This window comes from Watersipora subatra, chromosome 7 (genome assembly GCF_963576615.1).
Source record: "Watersipora subatra chromosome 7, tzWatSuba1.1, whole genome shotgun sequence".
In the NCBI taxonomy this organism is placed as follows: domain Eukaryota; kingdom Metazoa; phylum Bryozoa; class Gymnolaemata; order Cheilostomatida; family Watersiporidae; genus Watersipora; species Watersipora subatra.
In genome coordinates, this window is record NC_088714.1 from 1,433,116 (window position 1) to 1,455,635 (window position 22,520).

Here is a 22,520-nt window from a genome sequence, read left to right on the forward strand (position 1 = left end):
AAAGACTTGTCAAAAGCTGCGAGCTAAGTAGTAAACTCTATATTATTGACCTTTGCGCGTGTTTAGCATGAGAGATATGACCTGTGAGATATTGTCGCCGAGTGACAACATCTGACAGGTGACAACATCTGACAGGTGACAGCGCTGAGGGTACCTTGGAATAAAAGATAAGCATGAGAGCGTAGTTGAGCACGAACATGTCTCTCTCAGGGGAGCGAGCGTAGTCGTAGTTAAAGGCAAACTGGGTAAGGCTAAGCACGCAGTAATGTGATGTAGCGTCAGAGTACGAGCTTCTCAGAGACTTGAAGCTGCATATCACAAGCACCAGAGGCCCGACACTAAAATCAGACCATAATATGGCTTCAAACACAAATACTTGCAACTAGCTATCGAAAAAAATAGCACAGTAGCTACTATTAATAACGATAGAAATTCGCAACATAATAGATGCACGAATCTTTCTTTGATTGTAAATATGGTATACGTAACAAGACACGTTGGAAATCAAAACACCCATGATACACAGACAATCAGTACCCTGGCCTTCTATACCGCCTCAAATGAATATGTTGTTAAACACAACCACATTGAAACTAAGAATCTTGTTATTTTACCAAAAAATCCATATTTGTATTTTGTGATGTTTATCTTTTACTTGGTGTTTGTGTTGAAAACGCTGATATATATATATATATATTTATAACTTCAATGCATATATATATACATGTATATATATGTATTGAAATTTATCATAAGTAGGCCTAAAACCACACTGCTCAACATAGAGTGGAGCAGTATAAATTAATACTTATATTGGTTAGCTACAGACAGTTTCGGGATTGAGATTTACAGACTAATGACAGACTATCTATTTCTCTACTAATTTATATATATATATAAATTCAGGAAGTCAACTATCATTGGTAATGGGATTTGTGTCCCTTGCCTAAGCTCTGAGCTGCACTGATGAGGCTTCAATAGCCGAAACAGTACTGTCTGTAGCATGAGTATATGTATATATATATATATATATATATATATCTGATTTCTGATATCTGATATATATGTATCTGATTTAATGTATTAGCTTTTAGTGAGACTACAATGTGCTCAGCAGCTAGTAGTCACTTCTACTGTTGATTGCATCGTGTTGCTAAAAACAAGAATGGTCAAGCATGGATGTTCCATGTTAAGGACATCCCAAACACTTTACAGAGTCAACATAAAAACCTGTTAGTTTTTAAATAACTCCACTCACTAAACACCAAACCTATCAGTATATAAATAGCTCCACTCACTAAACACCAAACCTGTCAGTATATAAATAGCTCCACTCACTAAACACCAAACCTGTCAGTATATAAATAGCTCCACTCACTAAACACCAAACCTGTCAGTCTATAAATAACTCCACTCACTAAACACCAAACCTGTCAGTATATAAATAGCTCCACTCACTAAACGTGTCAGTCTATAAATAGCTCACTAGACACCAAACGTGTCAGTCTATAAATAACTCACTAGACACCAAACTTGTTGAGAACAGCTGGAGTTGAGAGAGACAGTCCACTGAGGAAGACAGCAGGATACAGGAGATTTTTTTCAAAGAATCTCAACGATACGTATAACTTTTCGAACCATGTGATTGTGGCCGGCCCTGCAACAAGTATATGAAACAAACAGCGTCCACTCGAGCATGATCATGGACTATACACAGTGATGGTGGGTAATCTCAAATATAACAATACACATATAGAGTTTCTTGAAACACCATGATGACAAGTTGTAAAAAACCTTTATGCTCTTAATATCTTTTGCCAAAATATAAAAAATTTTTCAGTATTTATATGCAAGACTAGATTTTGTACTAGTAATCGTTGCATATAATATTGTTTATAACCAAATCGGACGCCACACGGTATAGAGAAAAGCTACTGCGGTGCCATGTTAGTAACAAAGCAAAGGAATTGGTCATAGCATGCAGTTAAGTTAAATATTACATACATGAACATGTAAACAGCTTGTTGTAGTGAGTCGTACTAGAGACTGAACTTAGTGCAGATATAATTATTATAATGTAAATAGTAATGCTGGATGTTTTGAGAGATGAACCACTTATAAATACAGTTATAAATACAAAAACTCATGTGGTGTCTAACTAAATGTACTGAATAATGAAGGAAATTTAATTTGAATGTTTTATCTACCAAGTAGTTAATATATTGTTGAAGGAGTCAGGTAAAGTTAATATATTGTTGAGGGAGTCAGGTAAAGTTAATATATTGCTGAATGGGTCTGGTAAAGTTAATATATTGTTGAGGGAGTCAGGTAAAGTTAATATATTGTTGAAGGGGTCAGGTAAAGTTAATATATTGTTGAAGGAGTCAGATAAAGTTAATATATTGTTGAAGGGGTCAGGTAAAGTTAATATATTGCTGAATGGGTCAGGTAAAGTTAATATATTGCTGAATGGGTTAGGTAAAGTTAATATATTGCTGAATGGGTTAGGTAAAGTTAATATATTGCTGAATGGGTGAGGTAAAGTTAATATACTGTTGAAGGGGTCAGATAAAGTTAATATATTGTTGAAGGGGTCAGGTAAAATTAATATATTGCTGAATGGGTCAGGTAAAGTTAATATATTGCTGAATGGGTTAGGTAAAGTTAATATATTGCTGAATGGGTGAGGTAAAGTTAATATACTGTTGAAGGGGTCAGATAAAGTTAATATATTGTTGAACGAGTCAGGTAAAGTTAATATATTGTTGAAGGGATCAGGTAAAATTAATATATTGCTGAATGGATCAGGTAAAGTTAATGCAACAATATAGAGAACTAGCAAAGTTAACTCATCATCAAGAGATCACATAAACTTATGTGTCATCAGGATCCTATGAGAGATCTCACATTAACACTTTATCTTAGAGACTGAAGTATGTACATGTAGGTAGTAGCATTCACATGAATACAATATGGTCAGCAGAGACAGTGTAATCTGCACGCCCCTTATCTGAACACACCTGTGATGTTAAACTGTTCCCTCTCGGGAGTCTTGAGAAAAGGATGAGAACAACACAGCCATGGGTACTCCTTACGCAGCTGGCCAAACACGTAATGCGTGAGAAAGCCAACAGCCATGGTGATATAGCACAAAATATTGTTCACCAGAGGCTGCAATGAACGATCAACATTCAGAAACAAATAGGAATTTTTCGACAGAATAGAATTTTAAATAATTCAATTGCAGACAAATTCAGGAAAATGCTTATCCCAGAAGAATAATAACTATGTTTTAAGTCTGCCTATCAGTCAACCCTTCATTAAATCAGGGAGTTGTCTCTCTTACCTTTAGGCTTAACTCACATCACAAGCATGACAAGCGTGATTTAGCTTTAAATAAGCAAATTCAATGACACTCAAGTCTTGTGTTGTAATGCTAAGAACGTCGACTGCGATGCATTTACTACTGAGCTAACAACAGATCAGCTTCCATCAACATTGACAGTTATAGTACTTTTAGTGTAGCTGTAATCATAAAATACAACGCCATAGTTCTGCCTGATAGCTCCATTAGCATATTGCAGTCTGTCACTCGGTTGGGGCAGTCCAGCAGGAAATCACTATCCAACAAAATTTTGCTAATGTTGGAATCACATGATACAGAGAACAATAGCTATTCCAAATTACATGGTATTTTTAGCTCAACAATACTTAAATGTGACCATATGTGGATTATTGATGGAGAGATGTAACAAGTTCTCTTCTTACCTGAAATACGGCACTGAACACTGTGCTCACATGAATTCCAAACATAAAGATGGCCAAAACAACGCAGACGATCAAATCATTTCTTAGTCGTTGATACTACAATATAACGGATAGTCAAGGTCACATCCTGACTTTAGCTAGACCATATGATAGTACAAGAACTCATGAAATGGTGGGAGTAATTGTATAGAAAAATTTCATTGATAACTGCATAAAATGTTTGAAATTGGAAAAAAAATTGATTTGCTTTCCCTGGTTGTAATTTTATCATAATGCATTTACAAGAAGAAAACCCGAATTATTGCTACGCACTGCCTATGTCATGTAACAGTTTAGGAAAACCTATAGCGCGCCAGACACAATGCTTTAATAATTCTAAACAATAAAACAAAAGACTGCTAAATTTGGCTTGGTAACAGAGAAATTGGATTATGCTTGGCAACTAGTTAATAAACAAAGACAAGACTCATCCACAGATATACGGAATGAGGAACAATAAGAATGTGTAGAATCTGCTTGCAATTGTCTTCGCAAATCGGCTGCTTGCCAAATCTCTCAGACTTTCACTATGTATTTACCTATTTAGGGCGGCATCAATGATATATAAACAGTCAAGGTTAACCATAACAATCATGGTAGTGATACATGTAATATTTATAATACAGTCATACGTCTACGTATACATGTAGTTATCTCTATATAATATTTATAATATAGTCATACTACTACATATGATTACCTCTATAAAATATTTATAATACAGTCATACTACTACATATGATTACCTTTATATGAGTCTACTGTTAAAATTTGAACAAACATTTGACTTAAAACCTGACGTAATTTCCAAAGTATGAGGTTTTAGGTTTGTTGAAATATTGCAGATTTTTTACATCAGTTCCTGTGTAGACAGTTTTACTTCACATTGCTTGACATCTTCACTGTTTGAATTATATTAAACACCACTTCATGCTTTCCTCATTTAGTTTTTAAATTCTAGTTCTCCCAAAAACCATGGTGAGAGTGTTGAATTATAGTTCTCTCAAAAGACCAAAAGGTGAGTGGGAGTAGTGATGAAGAAAAAAAGGAATGTTTTTTCGAATTATAGAAAAACATGTTTGAACCAATTCTTTAAAAAACCACAAAACCATATAGTGATTACTATTAAGAAGGAAGAAGATGCGGCGTAGAGAGAGGAAAACCTCAAATGAGTGAAAATTGAGAGGTTGGTAATTAAAGACAAAATGTGAACAGTAGCAAATATTAAAATAAACCCCTTGTATTTTCAAGACTACATCTACATCAAGGTTTCTTTCTAACTAAACTATAATAAAAAACCTCTTTTTGTTAATCATTACTATTCTAATTTAGTTTTTCAAATTCTATATGATGTCTACATTTATTTTCTAAATACTAATATATAATGCATCAAAATATAAGAATTTGAAGTATTTATTGTTACGTTTTTGGCCATGGAATTAATTAAGCAAAATACGCTGAACTGTAATGAGAATATTTGCTCCGACTTACAACGCAGCCATTCGAAAGAAAATGCCAGATTGTATCAATTTTATAGTTCAAAGTTTGAATATACCTGTAATATGCCAAAGATAAGTGTGCTTATATATACAGATTTACAACATTGCAATGTTTAAACAAATTTCAAGCGCTGTATGCTGGAAACTAAACCGGGAATAAAATCAAAAATTTGCTACAATTTTACTCTGTAGGTTGAACACTTTTTATATTAGAATAAATATAAGTAGATATTAGGCTTTAGGTAATAACTAATAATAATAATAACTGTAATAACTATAGGTCTCATTAGAAGTGTACATATGAATGATGTTATCTCACTATGGACTTGCGGATTTGACCAGGAAGTGGATCTTTAATGCTTTCGTCCGATTGGCTGTTTTCGGCATCGGTCTCATCTTTCCATTGACATTTGGACTTGATAAGCATCCTAAAAGTTAAAAGAAAGTACAATCTATACCGTATATATTTCTCAAAGTTGGTAAAGTGTGTACTCATTTGTCGTTGTGATTGTCCAGCTATAGCTATTAAAATATTGGAACAAAGAATCCGTAGAGCAAAAGATTTGATCTCAAAACCTCCCATTCACCAGTCTGGCACTTTACTAATTAAGCCACATGAGTTTGATATATTCGCTAGGCAATTATTATATGTCGCTATATGGGAGCAAATACGCTACCGCTTTTCGTCGCGACGCAAGGTTATGGCGTAACGTCATGAGAAGCGGTAGCTCTTATTAGTAAGCTTACTCAAATTATCTATTGGCAATGTGTCAGGCTAATAGCAAGTGGCAGGCAACTCTTATTACCTTTTACTGTTTATAAGCTAATTTTTAAAACCCGGGCAACGCCGGGTAGCACAGCTAGTCATATATTGCATGCGTGTAACAAGGCAACCTTGAGACGGCTAAAGAAATCAGCATTGTACAAAATGGTTGAACCTTTAGCAACTAAAGCAGCAACTCTGCCCTTGAAGTCCAACTCTGGTATGGTGAGGAGGGCATATGAATACCCTAAATGACTTAAAAGGAAACCTGTCAAAAGGCTGATGAGCCCACATAAGATTTTTCACTGCAACCAACTCCTCTAGTCCCACTGAAAGCCAAGACCATGGATTCACATGCGCATCTGTCTATCACATTAACTAAATACACAGCTTCTACCTGCACCCCACCTAAGTCCTGTAACTATCGGTGATAAAAACAGGACTGTAATGCCTTAGAGCTTGTCATCTCAATCTACCAAACAGGCGCTGAAGACTTATCAGAAATTTTGCTCCTTGAAACAGAAGAATTATCCCGATGGCTAAACAGATCGATTGAAGATCGAATCTGTTCACCTCAATCTGGAAAATGAGTTAGAACAGGTGCCCTCAAGTTTGGTCCACAACTGACCTGTCTGTATTCAAAGAATTCACTAGCGCTGTGGTAAAAAATACTCATGAATGTAGCCATATTGAATATAAAGACACTCACTGACAATAATCAAACCAATCGACCTGAGAGACGCACAGCACTAGTGGCCACAGAACTTAGAAGCCATAGTATTGATGGAAGATGGCTCACAGAGCTTAGAAGCCATAATATTGACAGAAGATGGCTCACAGAAGAACACAGAACTTAGAAGCCATAATATTGAAAGATGGCTCACAGAAGAATGCAGAACTTAGAAGCCATAACATTGACGGAATATGGCTCACAGAACAACTGACAGAAACTGGTGAAGGGTACTATTTATTAGAAAAAAGCTAAAACTGCGTGCTTTGAATAATAGACCACACGGAGTTGGCATTGCCATAAAGAGTGAGATAATTAGAAGAATAAACACTTACCAGTTGGAATCAATGTTCATGGCTTTACTTGGAAACTGGAAAACTACCCTTATCTCAGTATACGCACCAATACTGAAGGCCTCAACTGAGATGAAGCAGAAGTTTCACAAACACTGCGTTTACACGCTTCAAATGGGTTTGGAGTTGCCCGCTGCCGGTGAACTCGCACGACACCGTTTCAATGAATTGAAGTTGCACTATATATATATATATATGCAGGTATTTTCAAGATTCGCGATGTATCCATCAAAACGAAACTAGTTAAAGGAGACTCACTTTTGGGTCGTGATCACTTTTTAATTTATGCCCAGTCAATTAGTTACACTAACTTGACCAGGATGCCTGATCGCAATTGGTCGCAATGATGACAAATTTTCACCTCCACCGGGATGAGCTTAGCGAAGTATTGATTTGGATCCATCAACAGTGAGCGTTTTATCATGTCAAACTGTCATAGCGAATGCCTTCACACAAATTTAGTGTAATGGCGTCGAATACATTCAGATCTTACCTTTTCTATGATTTGGAGTGGAAGCAACTCCGAACCTATTTGAAGCATGAAAACGCAGTAATGGAGCTTGATGAGGTCAACCAAACAGTTCTGACCATAAACTACTGCTTGGTTACTTTCATTCACAGTGGAACAAAGGTGCTTACATATGGAAAGATGTGATCGCAAGCGGGAAGTAAGCAACACCAATGAAAATAATCAAATGCCTCTAACTAAATGTTCAGAACATGGTCTTGTGATCACAAACACCTCAATTCTACATAAAAATAACTCAAAAATGCAATGGTGTGATATTTGTTTGGAACATTGACACATTATAGACCATAAAATTGTCAAAAAAAAACAAGTGATATGTAACCATGACGGAAGACGCTCGACAGTCAGATGATTGCTGAAACAGAGAATGCTCTGTTCTAACATCACCTTCCATTGCTTGCCCAGGACCTGGCATATTTAGCAGTCAAATGTAATCGCTTCAAGCTACTGGAGTTGTCTTATTTATGTAAGTTGATGACTTACTGTTGGACTAGATGATAGAAACACCCTGAAAGAGTTCCAGAGCAAGTTGATGACTTACTGTTGGACTAGATGATAGAAACACCCTCAAGGAGTTCCAGAGCAAGTTGATGACTTACTGTTGGACTAGATGATAGAAACACCCTCAAGGAATTCCAGAGCAAGTTGATGACTTACAGTTGGACTAGATGATAGAAACACCCTCAAGGAATTCCAGAGCAAGTTGATGACTTACTGTTGGACTAGATGATAGAAACACCCTCAAGGAGTTCCAGAGCAAGTTGATGACTTACTGTTGGACTAGATGATAGAAACACCCTCAAGGAATTCCAGAGCAAGTTGATGACTTACAGTTGGACTAGATGATAGAAACACCCTCAAGGAATTCCAGAGCAAGTCGATGACTTACTGTTGGACTAGATGATAGAAACACCCTCAAGGAATTCCAGAGCAAGTTGATGACTTACAGTTGGACTAGATGATAGAAACACCCTCAAGGAATTCCAGAGCAAGTTGATGACTTACTGTTGGACTAGATGATAGAAACACCCTCAAGGAGTTCCAGAGCAAGTTGATGACTTACTGTTGGACTAGATAATAGAAACACCCTCAAGGAGTTCCAGAGCAAGTTGATGACTTACTGTTGGACTAGATGATAGAAACACCCTGAAAGAGTTCCAGAGCAAGTTGATGACTTACAGTTGGACTAGATGATAGAAACACCCTCAAGGAGTTCCAGAGCAAGTTGATGACTTACTGTTGGACTAGATGATAAAAACACCCTCAAGGAGTTCCAGAGCAAGTTGATGACTTACTGTTGGACTAGATGATAGAAACATCCTCAAGGAATTCCAGAGCAAATTGATGACTTACTGTTGGAGTTGTCTTACTTACATAAGTTGATGGCACTAGTGGAAATTGAAAGAAACAAAACTGATGAGAAAGCTTACAAAAAGATTTAAAAAATTAATATGTCAGGAGATTTTAGAAAAAGTAAACAGATACTATAATAATACAAAATATGATGAAGGCATTTGAATATGCTTATTCAGCCTTTGGTCACAAATTGAACACTAAAAATTCCATGCTTTCTCGCTAGCCATAACAAGAATGAGAACAAGCAACCACAGGCTAACCGGCAACTAGAGGCTAAGGTGAGTAGACAGAGTTCTTGGAGCATATTGACAGCTTCAACTATCTTGAAAAACTCTGTTATCAAACCCCGACATTGGTATTGAGATAGACAACCTACATGTACTTTCGTTCTGCCAGCATCTCCTCCGGAAGCTTATGAGCAAAAGCTTTTATAAATAAAAATCTGAAGACAAGCACTAAGCTTATGGTATACAGAGCTGACAAATCTCATTTATGCCACACAGCAAGCACCTCAAATAGCTAGAACAGCAGCATCAGACGTGCCTTAGAATACTCATCACATACAGCAGCTGTGGTCCAGTAGTTCAAGAGAGACTGAACTACTGAAAAAATTTAATAAAGTCCAGACATACGAGAAATTCGAGATATCAGCAGAATGTCCAAGCAAGCTTTTGCGTTGAGATGCAAGACGACTTTGAGATATGAGCCGGTTCTTAATGCAGCCACTAAGTGGCGAAGTATCGCTATTGTAACAGTAACTGTATATGTAACAGTATCGCTGGGTCTTCTTCATCAGATCAGTTTCAAAAAGTTTTAAAAAGGTCGGCTAAAAGTCATAGTGAAAGCGAGGCAAATATCGCCAAGCAGGGAGACGATAATAAAATATGAAAACGCAGACAAAGTTACAACTAAGTTTGGTGCAAGATTACAACTTATCTTAAAGTGGGCATCTTTAACGTATCTTTAAAGTTTATGTTGTTATGTAGTGTCACAAAGGTGTGGCGTACCAAACACGTTGCCGTGAAGCCCCTCTCACACCGCCATTAGCAACTACATCTGTCTCAAAAGGTAAAAACTCCATACAGCGCTGTACATAGTAATGTTACATTTTATTGCAGATCATAACCACTAGAAAAGTATTCGTTACTTTGTGAGCGTAGGTAGCGGATTACAACAATTATAACATGTTTTCCATCGTAAAATCCTGTTTTTGTGTTTTTTTAGACAGGAATGGATTAATCTGTATTTTGTTATTTTATAGGAAATACTGCTTTGATTAACGAGAACATTGACATACGAGCTCAGTCGTGGGATGCATTAAGCTCATATGTAGAGGTATGAATGCAGTTATAACAAACTTTAATAAACCTCAACTTTCGGGTAGTTAACTGAAGGAATCATTAAAGTAATAGAAACTGAGTTTGGTTACGATTTAGACGATTCTCTTATATTTACGTCAATAAATGAAGATTTTATCCTCTTCACTCTGTTCATGCAGCCATTCCTGTACACCGATGTCTTCTCTAGATAACATTGTTACTTGCTGCATGTGGCAGTTAGTATTAGTTCTATCTAACCCATCAAATGACAAAACTAAGCCTCACGAATAATATGAAAGCTTCTTATATGTCACAGCAATGACATGACTCTTCGCACATCATGGATTTAATAGCTCCCTGAGAGTAACATAGATGTGACAAGCCACTAGATCTATTATAGCTGCAATGAATTATAAGGCGTGCCATAGATATAACAAGCCGCTAGATGTATCAGAGCGGTGAAAGAATGATTGAATACGCCATGGATGTGACACCCCAATGGCTATACCAGTTGTAGCAGGTTAATAGAAACAACATAAATGCGTCTATTGACTAAACATACCATAGATTTACCATAGACATACCATAGACATACCATAGATGGGATGGATCACTAGACAAGCGACTGTAGTGGTATGATATGGAAACAAGCAAGGCGCTGAACACTGAGAAGGCCACACTGCTGGATACCTCATCCACTTTTGAAGCATCTCTCCCAATTAACTGAAATAAAAACATGAAGCATTAAGCATGTTCATTGTATATAGTCTCAATTATTCATTCTGCAATCACGTTTTATTTATACAATGTACTTTATGAACTACTGATATATATCTCAGCCTGAAAGTGTCTAGCCGTCCATTAGAGCTTGCCTATGCTATTATAAGGAAATACAATTTTTAAGAAGCAGCCATTTTGTCCAACACAATACTCAGTTCACATTTATTGTAATGTATGAGTCAAAAAAACTATTTCATCACTAGGAGGTTGCAAACACAAATGCATAACTAGTTACATAGTATAATTTCTCTCCTAAAACTCAATGTTTGACCATAGTACCGCACGGCGCTAGTACGTGTGAGGCTAGTCCATGTGAGGCTAGTACATGTGAGGCTAGTCCACGTGAGGTGAGTACATGTGAGGCTAGTACATGTGAGGCTAGTACATGTGAGGCTAGTACATGTGAGGCTAGTACATGTGAGGCTAGTACACGTGAGGCTAGTACATGTGCGGCTAGTCCATGTGAGGCTAGTTCACGTGAGGCTAGTACATTGGAGGCTAGTACATGTGAGGCTAGTTCACCCGAGGCTAGTACATTGGAGGCTAGTACATGTGAGGCTAGTACATGTGAGGCTAGTACATGTGAGGCTAGTACATGTGAGGCTAGTACATGTGAGGCTAGTACACGTGAGGCTAGTACATGTACGGCTAGTCCATGTGAGGCTAGTTCACGTGAGGCTAGTACATTGGAGGCTAGTACATGTGAGGCTAGTTCACCCGAGGCTAGTACATTGGAGGCTAGTACATGTGAGGCTAGTACATGTGAGGCTAGTACATGTGAGGCTAGTACATGTGAGGCTAGTACACGTGAGGCTAGTACACGTGAGGCTAGTACATGTGCGGCTAGTACATGTGCGGCTAGTCCATGTGAGGCTAGTTCACGTGAGGCTAGTACATTGGAGGCTAGTACATTGGAGGCTAGTACATGTGAGGCTAGTACATGTGAGGCTAGTACATGTGAGGCTAGTACGTGTGAGGTGAGTACATGTGAGGCTAGCACACGTGAGGCTAGTCCATGTGAGACTAGTACATGTGAGGCTAGTACACGTGAGGCTAGTCCACGTGAGGCTAGTCCACGTGAGGCTAGTACATGTGAGGCTAGTCCATGTGAGGCTAGTACACGTGAGGCTAGTACACGTGAGGCTAGTACATGTGAGGCTAGTACACGTGAGGCTAGTCCACGTGAGGCTAGTACAAGTGCGGCTAGCACACATGAGGCTAGTCCACGTGAGGCTAGTACATGTGAGGCTAGTACATGTGGGGCTAGCACATGTGAGGCTAGTCCATGTGAGGCTAGTACATGTGAGGCTAGTCCATGTGAGGCTAGTTCACGTGAGGCTAGTACATGGGAGGCTAGTACATGTGAGGCTAGTACATGTGAGGCTATTACATGTGAGGCTAGTACGTGTGAGGTGAGTACATGTGAGGCTAGAACATGTGAGACTAGCAAATGTGCGGAGTCATAGTATAGACCAGCTATGGCCAAATGGCGGATCTAGATCCGGATTCGGATCTTTGTAGTTTTTTTGTGGATTTTTTAAGTTAGCTCTTGGAAAAATTTTTTTGAAGTATTTTTTTTAATTTGTTTTAAAATTCTTCTAAACTTTTCTCAGAATTTTTGTAAATTCATTGCTTTCAGCAATGAATTTTGTAAAAAGTAAACATAGAACACGACTCACAAATATTCATTTTTGTAAACTTTAAGAGTGACTGTAACTGGCAGGAAACTGCGTTTTGATAGTATTGTGAAGTCAGAGCCCACTCATCATTTTTCTCACTGACATCAGACATATTTATTGCAGCAAATTTATTCACTGATTTTTAGTCAAGTTATGTATATAAATGAAGTTTTTAAAAATAGTATTTGACGCCTTGTTTGACGCCTTGTTTTAAGCTGTACATAACTAATTGCATATTTATGCATGATAAAAAAGAAAAATACACATCTTCAGCTTGTTGTGGATCTTTCATTCGTCAGATTTGTCTGTAACGGATCATGGCCAATATCATTTGGCCATCCCTGGTATAGACCAAAGCAGATGTAAACTATGGTTACACGCTATCTCAAAGATACCCTTTGCATTCATAGTAAGACTCCATAAAGAAGTCTTAAGACACGAATACATGAAATATCTTAATTCGATTTGCAAACTGTTTGAAACGACGAAAACGATTGCATATTTTATAAAACTGCTACAAAAGAGAGATGTTAGATGTACTCTGATCTCTTCAATCTTTCATAGAGATCTGATATATTAATTTGATCGAATGAGAAGGTCTTTTTTCAGCACTATTGTCAGAAAAGACAATAAAATGTCTATCGCCAAAAAGTCTAATTTTCCTGATAGAATAGTAAAAGGCATGGGCTTCTACTTTTATTTCTAACTTTAGACTTTTTAAACTTACAGCAATGGTTTAAACTTTAGAACGTATACTAGCCTCTATATACGGCAGCCACTGAATATACGGCAGCCAAAGGCGGCTGCCGTATATTCAGTAGCTAATTTGAGGGCTTGCTGTCTTTCAGAAATTTATTACATCTTAGCTTTTAATCTATATTAGGATATATACACAATGGAATGAGATATTTCCCGTCATTACAAATACGCCATGTCATTTTTTCTTTGTTCCGAGCTCACTTCGATGTGTGACTTTTAGTTGAGACGAGAAGATATGGAATTTCTTATGAATCAATTTACAATCATTTGGCACATTTGCGTATGAGCTGTTATATTACTTCACTGTTACTACAGCTCAAGTCAGTAATATTACATTAATGCTGCCACAGCTCAAGTCAGTAATATTATAGCACTGTTACTACAGTTCAAGTCAGTAATATTACATTACTGCTGCCACAGCTCAAATCAGCAATGTTTAATACTAACTGAATTTATGTTTCATGTTTTCCCCTCATTTTGGCTGCACCAAAAGTAGGAAAAAATTTATTTTTAAGTTTTACTATATACACACTTGTGACGTATTGCATAGCTAGCAATTGCAATGCATAGTTGTCAGCGATTCAACAGACCATCATGCAAAGAGCACCAAAGGATGACGAATCTATCATTGGTTTTGGTATAAATCTTAACATGAAGAAGTTATTTCATCAAGCTCTTAAAATTGTTGAGTAATACCTTCAACTTACGAGTGACGAGTGGGGCTGGACTACAGCTAGATTTCTATGCCTACCTCGATTGGAACAAAGGCGAGGCCGTAGAGTACAGCAACGGCTAAGAGACTGTGAAGAACTGCGTAGAGGGCGGAAAGGAGGCTGGTCGTGCCATTGCCTCCAAATATGTGAATCTCCACTTGCTCGAGCAGGTACTGGAGGAATGTGTTAACTTGTGGAAGAAGTCCGAGGAGGAAAACTAAGGGCTGACACAGCATCAACACTGCAAGTAGACAATATCTTGTATTATGTTAGCACTGCAGGTAGATAATAGCTTGTATTAGGTTTTATTATTAGAGTCGATTATGTCTTAGCTTGTTTTATAGCAATCATGCGGTGTCATTATTTCTATCTACTTCTTTTGGCACCCAAAAATCTTGAATACAAATAAAAAGTGAAACGCATGCATTGAAATTTGAAAACCCCCCTTATAACATAAAGAGCAATCGCACAAATAATCTAAGTATAACTTTTTATTGGCATTAAGTAAATGCCAATAAAGTAAGTAATCTACAGAATGATTTTAATGCATCTTCTGTAGGTCATTTACAGAATGATCTTTTTTATTACGAGCCAAAAACAAAAAAACGGCGACAGAAATCAAGAATTATAGAATGAGTTGAACATAAGTGTTTTATCATTTGGTAATCTAACAGTATTGCTGAAAAATCAGGATAGTGAATTGAAGGTTGTAATAATGAAAGTTCATAAACTGAAACATATAATGGGAGATGTAGTATGTTGGTGTCACCGAATAGAAATGAAATAGAATGTTTGGCACATATGTCGAAGGATAAATACAAATATCCAAGGCATAGTTTATGCAGCATTTTGAAACCGGTAACGCAAATGCAGAAATGAGTTCGTCTGTGATAAGGCAATAGGTTAAAAGATTTTGTGATCAGAGAAGTCTTAGTATAGACTTCTGGAAGGGTAATATCACAAGGAATGAGGCGCTAGTGGTATATTTATTGTAGAGCACATCAAGTCATTGGCATGTATCAACAGTAATCTGGAGTTGTTTCCTTTTTACACGGCGTTCTCAGTGTTATGTACCAATCCAGCTCACCTTGAGCTTTTATTGCAACGGCGCTCCTACATCACCGGAACGAATCTACCAAGAGCTTGAAGCAAAGATGACATGCTGAGAGTTACTAACCTTTGAGTACTTCTCAAGTATACTCAAGCAGAGTGACATTCACCAGAGTAACTTGACATGCTAAGAGTTACTGACCTTTGAGTACTTCTCAAGTATACTCAAGCAGAGTGACATTCACCGGAGTAACTTGACATGCTGAGAGTTACTGACCTTTGAGTACTTCTCTAGAATACTCAAGCAGAGTGACGTTCACTAGAGTAAGTCCATAAAGAGTAAATTCGAAATGTCGATGTCTCCGCGCGCATACATCTACGACGATAATGAGTATTGAGAGAAGGCAGAAATAGAAGCCTCTGCTGTAGATAATCACGTTGTTGTAGCCCTGAGAAAATAAATAATAAGAAATCAAAGAACAGCATTCAGTTGTCAATTAAACTGTCATATAAACCAAAAACACATCCTTTTTTACATGAAATAGGTCAGTAGTCATCTGAAATAGGTCAGTAGTCACTCGTTTGTTTAGTTTCCAGACGGCTATCCCACGAAAGGGCGAGTTTCATTTCAGATGGCTGTCTACTCGGCTCATGACAACCTGGATGACCATCACTATGTTTCCAATGCGCGGATGATGTGGATTTGGAATTGTGCGCACATTGGAATTGCGCAATTCTAGTTTACCCCCAAACACCTCCCAATCTATAAGAAACTGCTATAGTGAGGAGTGAATATAACCCAATAAAATGCTCATAAAGTTCCTACGGATTGGGAATGCTATCTGCCATGAGTGGACAAGTCTTACATTCATTACCTTTTTAAAGGCTCTTTCTAAAAAGAGAAGATGGTGCAGGGCTGCAGTCAGAGTCCCCTAGTAAAGTAAAATGTCTTGCATTTGGTTCCCTAGCAACAAAGTCATGTGACAAAGTGTACCGTGCATATTGTGCTGATTTAGATGGCCTATAGTCTATCGACTAGGGTGGGTCAGCTTGCTGTGTCTTTGTTTCTTGCTTTTCGCTTGTTTCTTTCGATTTCTTTTATACACGATGTTTCCAATGTGCGGATGATGTGGAGTTGGAATTGCGTGCTCGTTGAATTACCGTGCGATAAGTATTTTAATGGTCATTTGCAGATTAACGCGAGCGCTTTTTAAAAAGGATAAAGAATTCTACGCCACATGTCATGGCAACGCACAGCTGTCTCGCTTAAAGGTTAACTTGCAACAAAATTCACATTACAGTTATTTGGTATCAAAAGATTCACTATGTCTTACCCTGCTGTGTTGTAAGTGCCAAATATGTGGAAATGTGATTACAAGCTCCTAAAAGCTCAAAAACGAACAGTTAATCGCTGCCATCACAAAACGCCGTAGGTTGGAATCAATTTATTTCTCTGACATAATCAAACAATTTGGTTATTTTTTTGACACGTGATGTTATCAAGTGAATTGAAAGGCCAATAAAAGGCTCCATATAAAACTTCTCGTAGCACTAGTTTATGACAAACACTTCAGGTTTTACCAAAGAGCTCTTACCAAATATAGATGCTCGCTACTTGACAGTTTTGCTTCAGTTTGGTCTAATCATCTAGTCGTAACCTGATCATGTGACCCATACTTCCTGTCAAATAGCGCGAACAATTTCTGCAGCATTTTTTCGACTATCACAGATGACCAACAGGCTCGTCATGTTTATCGAAGGATGATATGCACTCTTTAAGTAAACGAATTATTACAGTAGGTTTTGAGATATCAGTGCTCAAAATGACGGCATTACAATGATGATAATGCTGATGAAATAGACGTGTAAGGACAATAGACATGGTTTTTTGAACGCGAGAAGTATATTTGTGAAAATATTTCGACGAATGAGGTTGCATGAAAGTGTAAACAGGTGCCATCTTGTTCAGCTACGTCCCATTTGAGCCGTTTTGAAAAGGAATTCTAATCTACGGCGTTTTCGTGATGGCTGCAATTAACTGTTCGTTTTTGAGCTTTTAAGAGCTTGTAAACACATTTCCACATATTTTGCACCTACAGCACAGCAGAGCCACCCTGGTGAATCTCTTGATACCAAATAACTGTAATATGAATTTTGTTGCAAGTAAACCTTTAACAGCACACTTTTGAAATAAGAGCGGCTGAAGTGTGGAAAATGTTTAAAATGGAATAGCTTGCACAATATTCTCTTATTCTCTTTCACAATATTCTCACAATATTCTCTCTCATTCGCAAGTGCAGTTTCCATCTTTCGCAAACAGGAAGCGTGATAAAAACTTGCGAGTGACATAACTCGCTTGACTTGCGAATTTTTGCGGTTCTAGTCTTGCGGATGACACATAACCTGTGGATTAACCACCTCATGGAAATAAAACCTGTGGATTAACAGCCTCATGGAAACATAATGCGTGTAACAATGGTAATGGTAACAATGGTAGGCGATTGGTTGATATAAATGTTAACTATGATTGGTTACTAGAAAGGGTAAGCATGCTGTTTACTAGACACTATATTTAGTCAAGATTGTTCACTCACGTGTGTTGGTGAGGCAGCATCAGGCTGAACACTTTTGAGCAGCGAATACTGGCATCCAGCCACAACAAAACAGAAGAAAAATATGAAGATGTCCTTATAATAGCCTGTGGCCAGAAGAATGCTTGCCATAACTGTTACTAGTATTGCTAGGAACACTGAAGCTATATTCTCCTTTCGAGATACATTTCTACAAATGACAAAACGTGTATTTCCTTGGTCATTTATAATAGCACCAAAAAACTATGGACACAAGCTAGCTATAGCTTGAGAAGTTCTGAGCGGAGTTGTATGGACTATGTATACTATGTTGTATGTAAACTATGGACGGAGTTTCGAACGGAGTTGCGAGTTACAAAAACATACATTAACGTCATATCAAATTCCCAACAAGATATACCACCAAGTTTTTATGCAAGGGGTAGTTGGTCTGAACAAGTGCGTGAGGAATATGAATTGATTCCATGCAGTGCAGGTACAAGTACAAGTTAAATCGACCAAAATATATGTTTAATTTGAACTGTATGGACTACGGCATGTAGATATTGGTTATATTGCTCAGCACTCAGTCATAATCTTCAAACTATGGCATGTTATTCACAACAAGACAAACATTTGAGCAGCGATATAAATAAAATAGAGTTTAGCTATGAGCACCCGCACCTACCTGTCTAGAAGGGCAAGCAGGGAGAGTCTATCTAGCCATATTTTGACTGAGGGTAGCATGGAAAACATTTTCCACTTATAGAACTGCTTGGGTCCGCTGACAGAGGACACTGGGGGTTCGACCCGTATAGTCGTGTCAGAGCTGTCCTCTGAATCTCTCCGATCAGTGTCGGCCGACCAGTCTAATGAAGCAAGATAAGACAACCTCTCAATAAATGACTAAAATTAACAAAACTTGATCGGAGTTAAAACGATCGCAAAAAAAGACCAATTCCTTCCTAAGTTTGAAAGACGGACTGCCTGTAAGCAGGCAGTCTATCTTTCAAACTACTAACTACGCCCTATACGCAATTCTATTGTTCATAAAAAATTTCAGCTTACTTTTCTCCTAAGGAAATACATACAAAGGAGCTCAGACAGGTGCTTTGTGGTTTGTTAGTAGACAAAGATATTTAATAAAAACAGATTTAATGAAGAGGCTATTACTCAGCTCATAACCTAACCTAGATAACCTAGATGGTCTAACCTAGATATCGGTATCTTTGCCGTGTTTGTGACTAGAATATGTATGAATTTGAATAATACCTCAAAGATATATAAATGCCAAGAAGTTGCATACAGCTCTTCAACTACTGATTACAGATGTGACATGAGTAAATCTATGCATTTTAAGGAAATGGTCACAAGCCAAACAGTTTTGTTGTAGCCAGGAGTTATATCCTTATGGAACAATTCATATTTATTTAAGCTGCTGCGTGAGCGGTAGCAAGGGTCAATGACAAAGTTGAACTAAAAAAAAAATAATGGCATGCTTCTGTCATGTAGTGACAATGCCTGGTAGTGTTCTCTAGTAGAGAAACACACCGCCAGGACTAGGTTTTTATAAGCTACTTTGGGTGGTCCTAACACTTATCAAGGGCTTCTTCTGGAACTGTCAGATTAACCTGAAGGGATACATTTTGCAACACGCCCAGTATGACAGAGCCAGGTAGCCATTTCACTTGTTCAATGTGCGAAGGACAGAGGTGGATCTTTAACGTGCCCACGTTGACGGTGTGGTACACGGGGCCTCCAAGTTAAGGTCTAGATCCGAAAGACCCAGCAATTTAGGGTTGAAAGCTTGCTGAGAGCTTTTTGTCAGATTGGCATTAAGCAGGGCTCGAACCACCAACCCCATGATTGACAACAAAGATGATACCACTAAGCCAGCCTGACACCCATTTAAATGACAAATTTAAACTATTGTTGCTATATCTATGTATCTGAATATTTAAACGGCTTCCTGAAAGAACTAAGGATGTTTCTGGATTCCTACTTGTACCCTAAAGGGGTACCTGTGACAGCGTGTTGCTATAAATGCTTACTGTGGAGTAGGGTACGTGATAGGCATCCACTTAGCCCTACACATATCAATAAACTTGGAGTTATGTACCCCTTTGAGCAATATGTGACCAACATGGTAATAACTCTATTGATGACGCGTGAAAGAATCAAATAGAATCTTTAAAACAGTTTTTATAAAAAAAGCATTCAGTGACTTTAGCATACAAACTTTAAAATATGTAGGAAGATTTCAGGCTACAGTTCATGCATGTAACAGCTCTCTCCCTGACTCAGTTATCATGTATCCTTGTTTACCACAGTCAAGGCAAAAAGTACGGAAATTTACTTACTAGAAATTCCACTGTCATACAGCCTACGACCGAAGTGATATTGGCAAAAAGAAAGGGTACTGATGGTTGAGAAATGCAATATTAGCAGTTATATGGCACTGCAGCGCAATAGGATAACTGCAATGGTAGCTGTAATGTACTGGGTGTGGGTGTTATTATATACAACAAACAGTAATAATGAAAGGAAAAGATTATATGTTTATACTTTTCCCCCTGCAATAGGAGAAATGCAATATTGGCCAATATTAGAAGTAAAATGCACTGATATTAATAGAATAACCAATATTATTAATATAGTAATAATAGAAAACCAATGCACAATTTTGTTTACATTTCAAAACGTCATAGTAAACAATATCAAGAAGTTGTGATATTTATATAGATTTTTAGAAAATCTATTTAACAAAACTATTTACAAAAAATAATAGCAGCAACATATTATTCATCATCATCGATGTTGTTAGTGTGACTATTACACTTCAATAGTCATCTAAACTTATATTGTAATAATCTCATAAGAATCGTTAGAAAAAATATCATCGTCATTTCCTTTACTTTCACTGCTTTGGACATCAGTTAGAATACCAAAGTACTCAAAAGTTTCCAAAATGTCAGTTACTTTGAAATCGGCAAAAAAGAAACAATTCCTGTACTTCTACGTTAATTACAGAAACCTTCGGCAATTCGACAATGCTGTAGACTGGTGAAATGTGCACGTTATTTTTTTGTGAAATTCGCACGACTTAATGATTCTATTGTCCCTCGCTCGGCGTTTTGTTTGCCGGTCTTAACTTTTATTAAACCAAGCTTGTCAAGTGTTTTGTGACGAATTTCGGCCAAATTAAGCTGTCTATTTGTGTATAATCCGATCAGATGGGTAAGTTTTAAAAGACTGTCGACAATTTACAAAGACTTGGTAACATATCTAAATAGGCTTATATGTGTTTTGTATCGTTATTATACTTTAACGACTCTACAAAACGATGGTTAAATTTGTTGATGAGATTTTGAAACAAGGGTTTGGGACGTTGTTAATGAATAATTTTCGTAAGTTGTGTGCACATGCATTTATCATGCATTCTCTCAAACTTCGCTCCCGCTCGTTTGGTCGTGGGAAAATTGAGGGATTACTTGATTACTTTAGGGACTCCAGTGAGGACTCCCCTACGCTAGGCTAATTCAAAAAGCACCTGTCATGTTACTGTCAATGTATTATCATTGTTATTTTATTACCACATTGTAGTCTTTTGTTAGAGGCTTTTACGAAACTTCACATAAGATAGTTACATACTTATCCCAATTAATTTAACAAAATATTTATTAGCATTTAGTTATTACACTTTTTTAAGAAAGGCATTTCCAATGAACGTCGGTATATTGCATGCTGCTGTCTATCAAGATATGCAATATTATATCGTCATGGCAATAGTTCCCAAGCCAGCAGTCAGCAAAGTTAAATACCACTTAATGTTTTGTTTTATCTACCCTGTTTAAATATTACAAAAACAGCACCGGCAGCATATCCAATTATTAGCTGTTTTATAACTACAAAATGTCTATTTGGTCTCTTGTTATATTATGTATATGTTCATATGAAGTGTTTAGCAGGCAGCGGCAAAAGTGTTCAGATGGCAGCATTTGGATGTCCTATCGCGTTAAGAACATACCTGGGGAGGCAAATCTAAATTTGTTTTAACGTAAAATACGATTAATTTATTACTGTTTAAAGTCTGTAATATTCTTCTGTTGTACCTTACTTAATATGCTAAACAAATACAAACAGTATATTTCACCGCAGTGAAATGTGAAATGGTATATATGAATAATAATGTTTATGAATAAAGCTCTCAACAGAGAAGTCTCAGTCAATGCAAGGATTAGAGGAGAATTGGAATGCTTACTGGAACGCTGTCTCATCAAAATGTTTCCAATACCAAGCCCAGCGAGACGTCTACGAGACAGTCCACTTCTGTATAGCAAATTATCATCTTGGTTTGAGGCTAGAAGGGTGAGGATATTATGAGGTTGGGCGGCATCGGCGCTGTCCTGAGGAAGGATAGAGTCATCACCAGGTGCAGCGGTATCACCTTGCACGGAGCCCGGAGTGAAATCTTTACCCATCTTGATAGGAAGCCCATCGCTGGTTGAGTCAAATGTGTATTTATACCAGCAGCCTGTGATGAGAAAGGAATAGTTACTGGTGTACAAAGGTCAAGGACAAAGGTAAAGGTTTTAACAGACAGCCACGCCAGC

At 37.5% G+C, this 22,520-nt stretch overlaps 2 protein-coding genes across 2 annotated transcripts in view; both read right to left on the reverse strand.

The window, feature by feature from the left end:
- Positions 1-22,301, reverse strand: part of LOC137399844 (pecanex-like protein 1) — a 37,822-nt gene extending 15,521 nt beyond the window's left edge. Inside the window, exons 1-11 of the mRNA XM_068086082.1 lie at positions 22,169-22,301; positions 18,596-18,776; positions 17,932-18,118; positions 15,615-15,786; positions 14,326-14,528; positions 10,952-11,079; positions 5,626-5,734; positions 3,769-3,864; positions 3,021-3,171; positions 1,522-1,657; positions 155-338 (exon numbers count right to left, since the gene is read on the reverse strand). Coding sequence (XP_067942183.1) covers positions 155-338; positions 1,522-1,657; positions 3,021-3,171; positions 3,769-3,864; positions 5,626-5,734; positions 10,952-11,079; positions 14,326-14,528; positions 15,615-15,786; positions 17,932-18,118; positions 18,596-18,776; positions 22,169-22,184 — 1,563 coding nt within the window. The 5' untranslated portion in view covers positions 22,185-22,301. The remainder of the gene's footprint in view (positions 1-154; positions 339-1,521; positions 1,658-3,020; positions 3,172-3,768; positions 3,865-5,625; positions 5,735-10,951; positions 11,080-14,325; positions 14,529-15,614; positions 15,787-17,931; positions 18,119-18,595; positions 18,777-22,168) is intronic.
- LOC137399720 (pecanex-like protein 1) overlaps positions 22,184-22,520 on the reverse strand; it is a 31,080-nt gene continuing 30,743 nt past the window's right edge. Inside the window, exons 14-15 of the mRNA XM_068085930.1 lie at positions 22,337-22,441; positions 22,184-22,236 (exon numbers count right to left, since the gene is read on the reverse strand). Of these exons, the coding sequence (XP_067942031.1) occupies positions 22,184-22,236; positions 22,337-22,441 (158 nt within the window). The remainder of the gene's footprint in view (positions 22,237-22,336; positions 22,442-22,520) is intronic.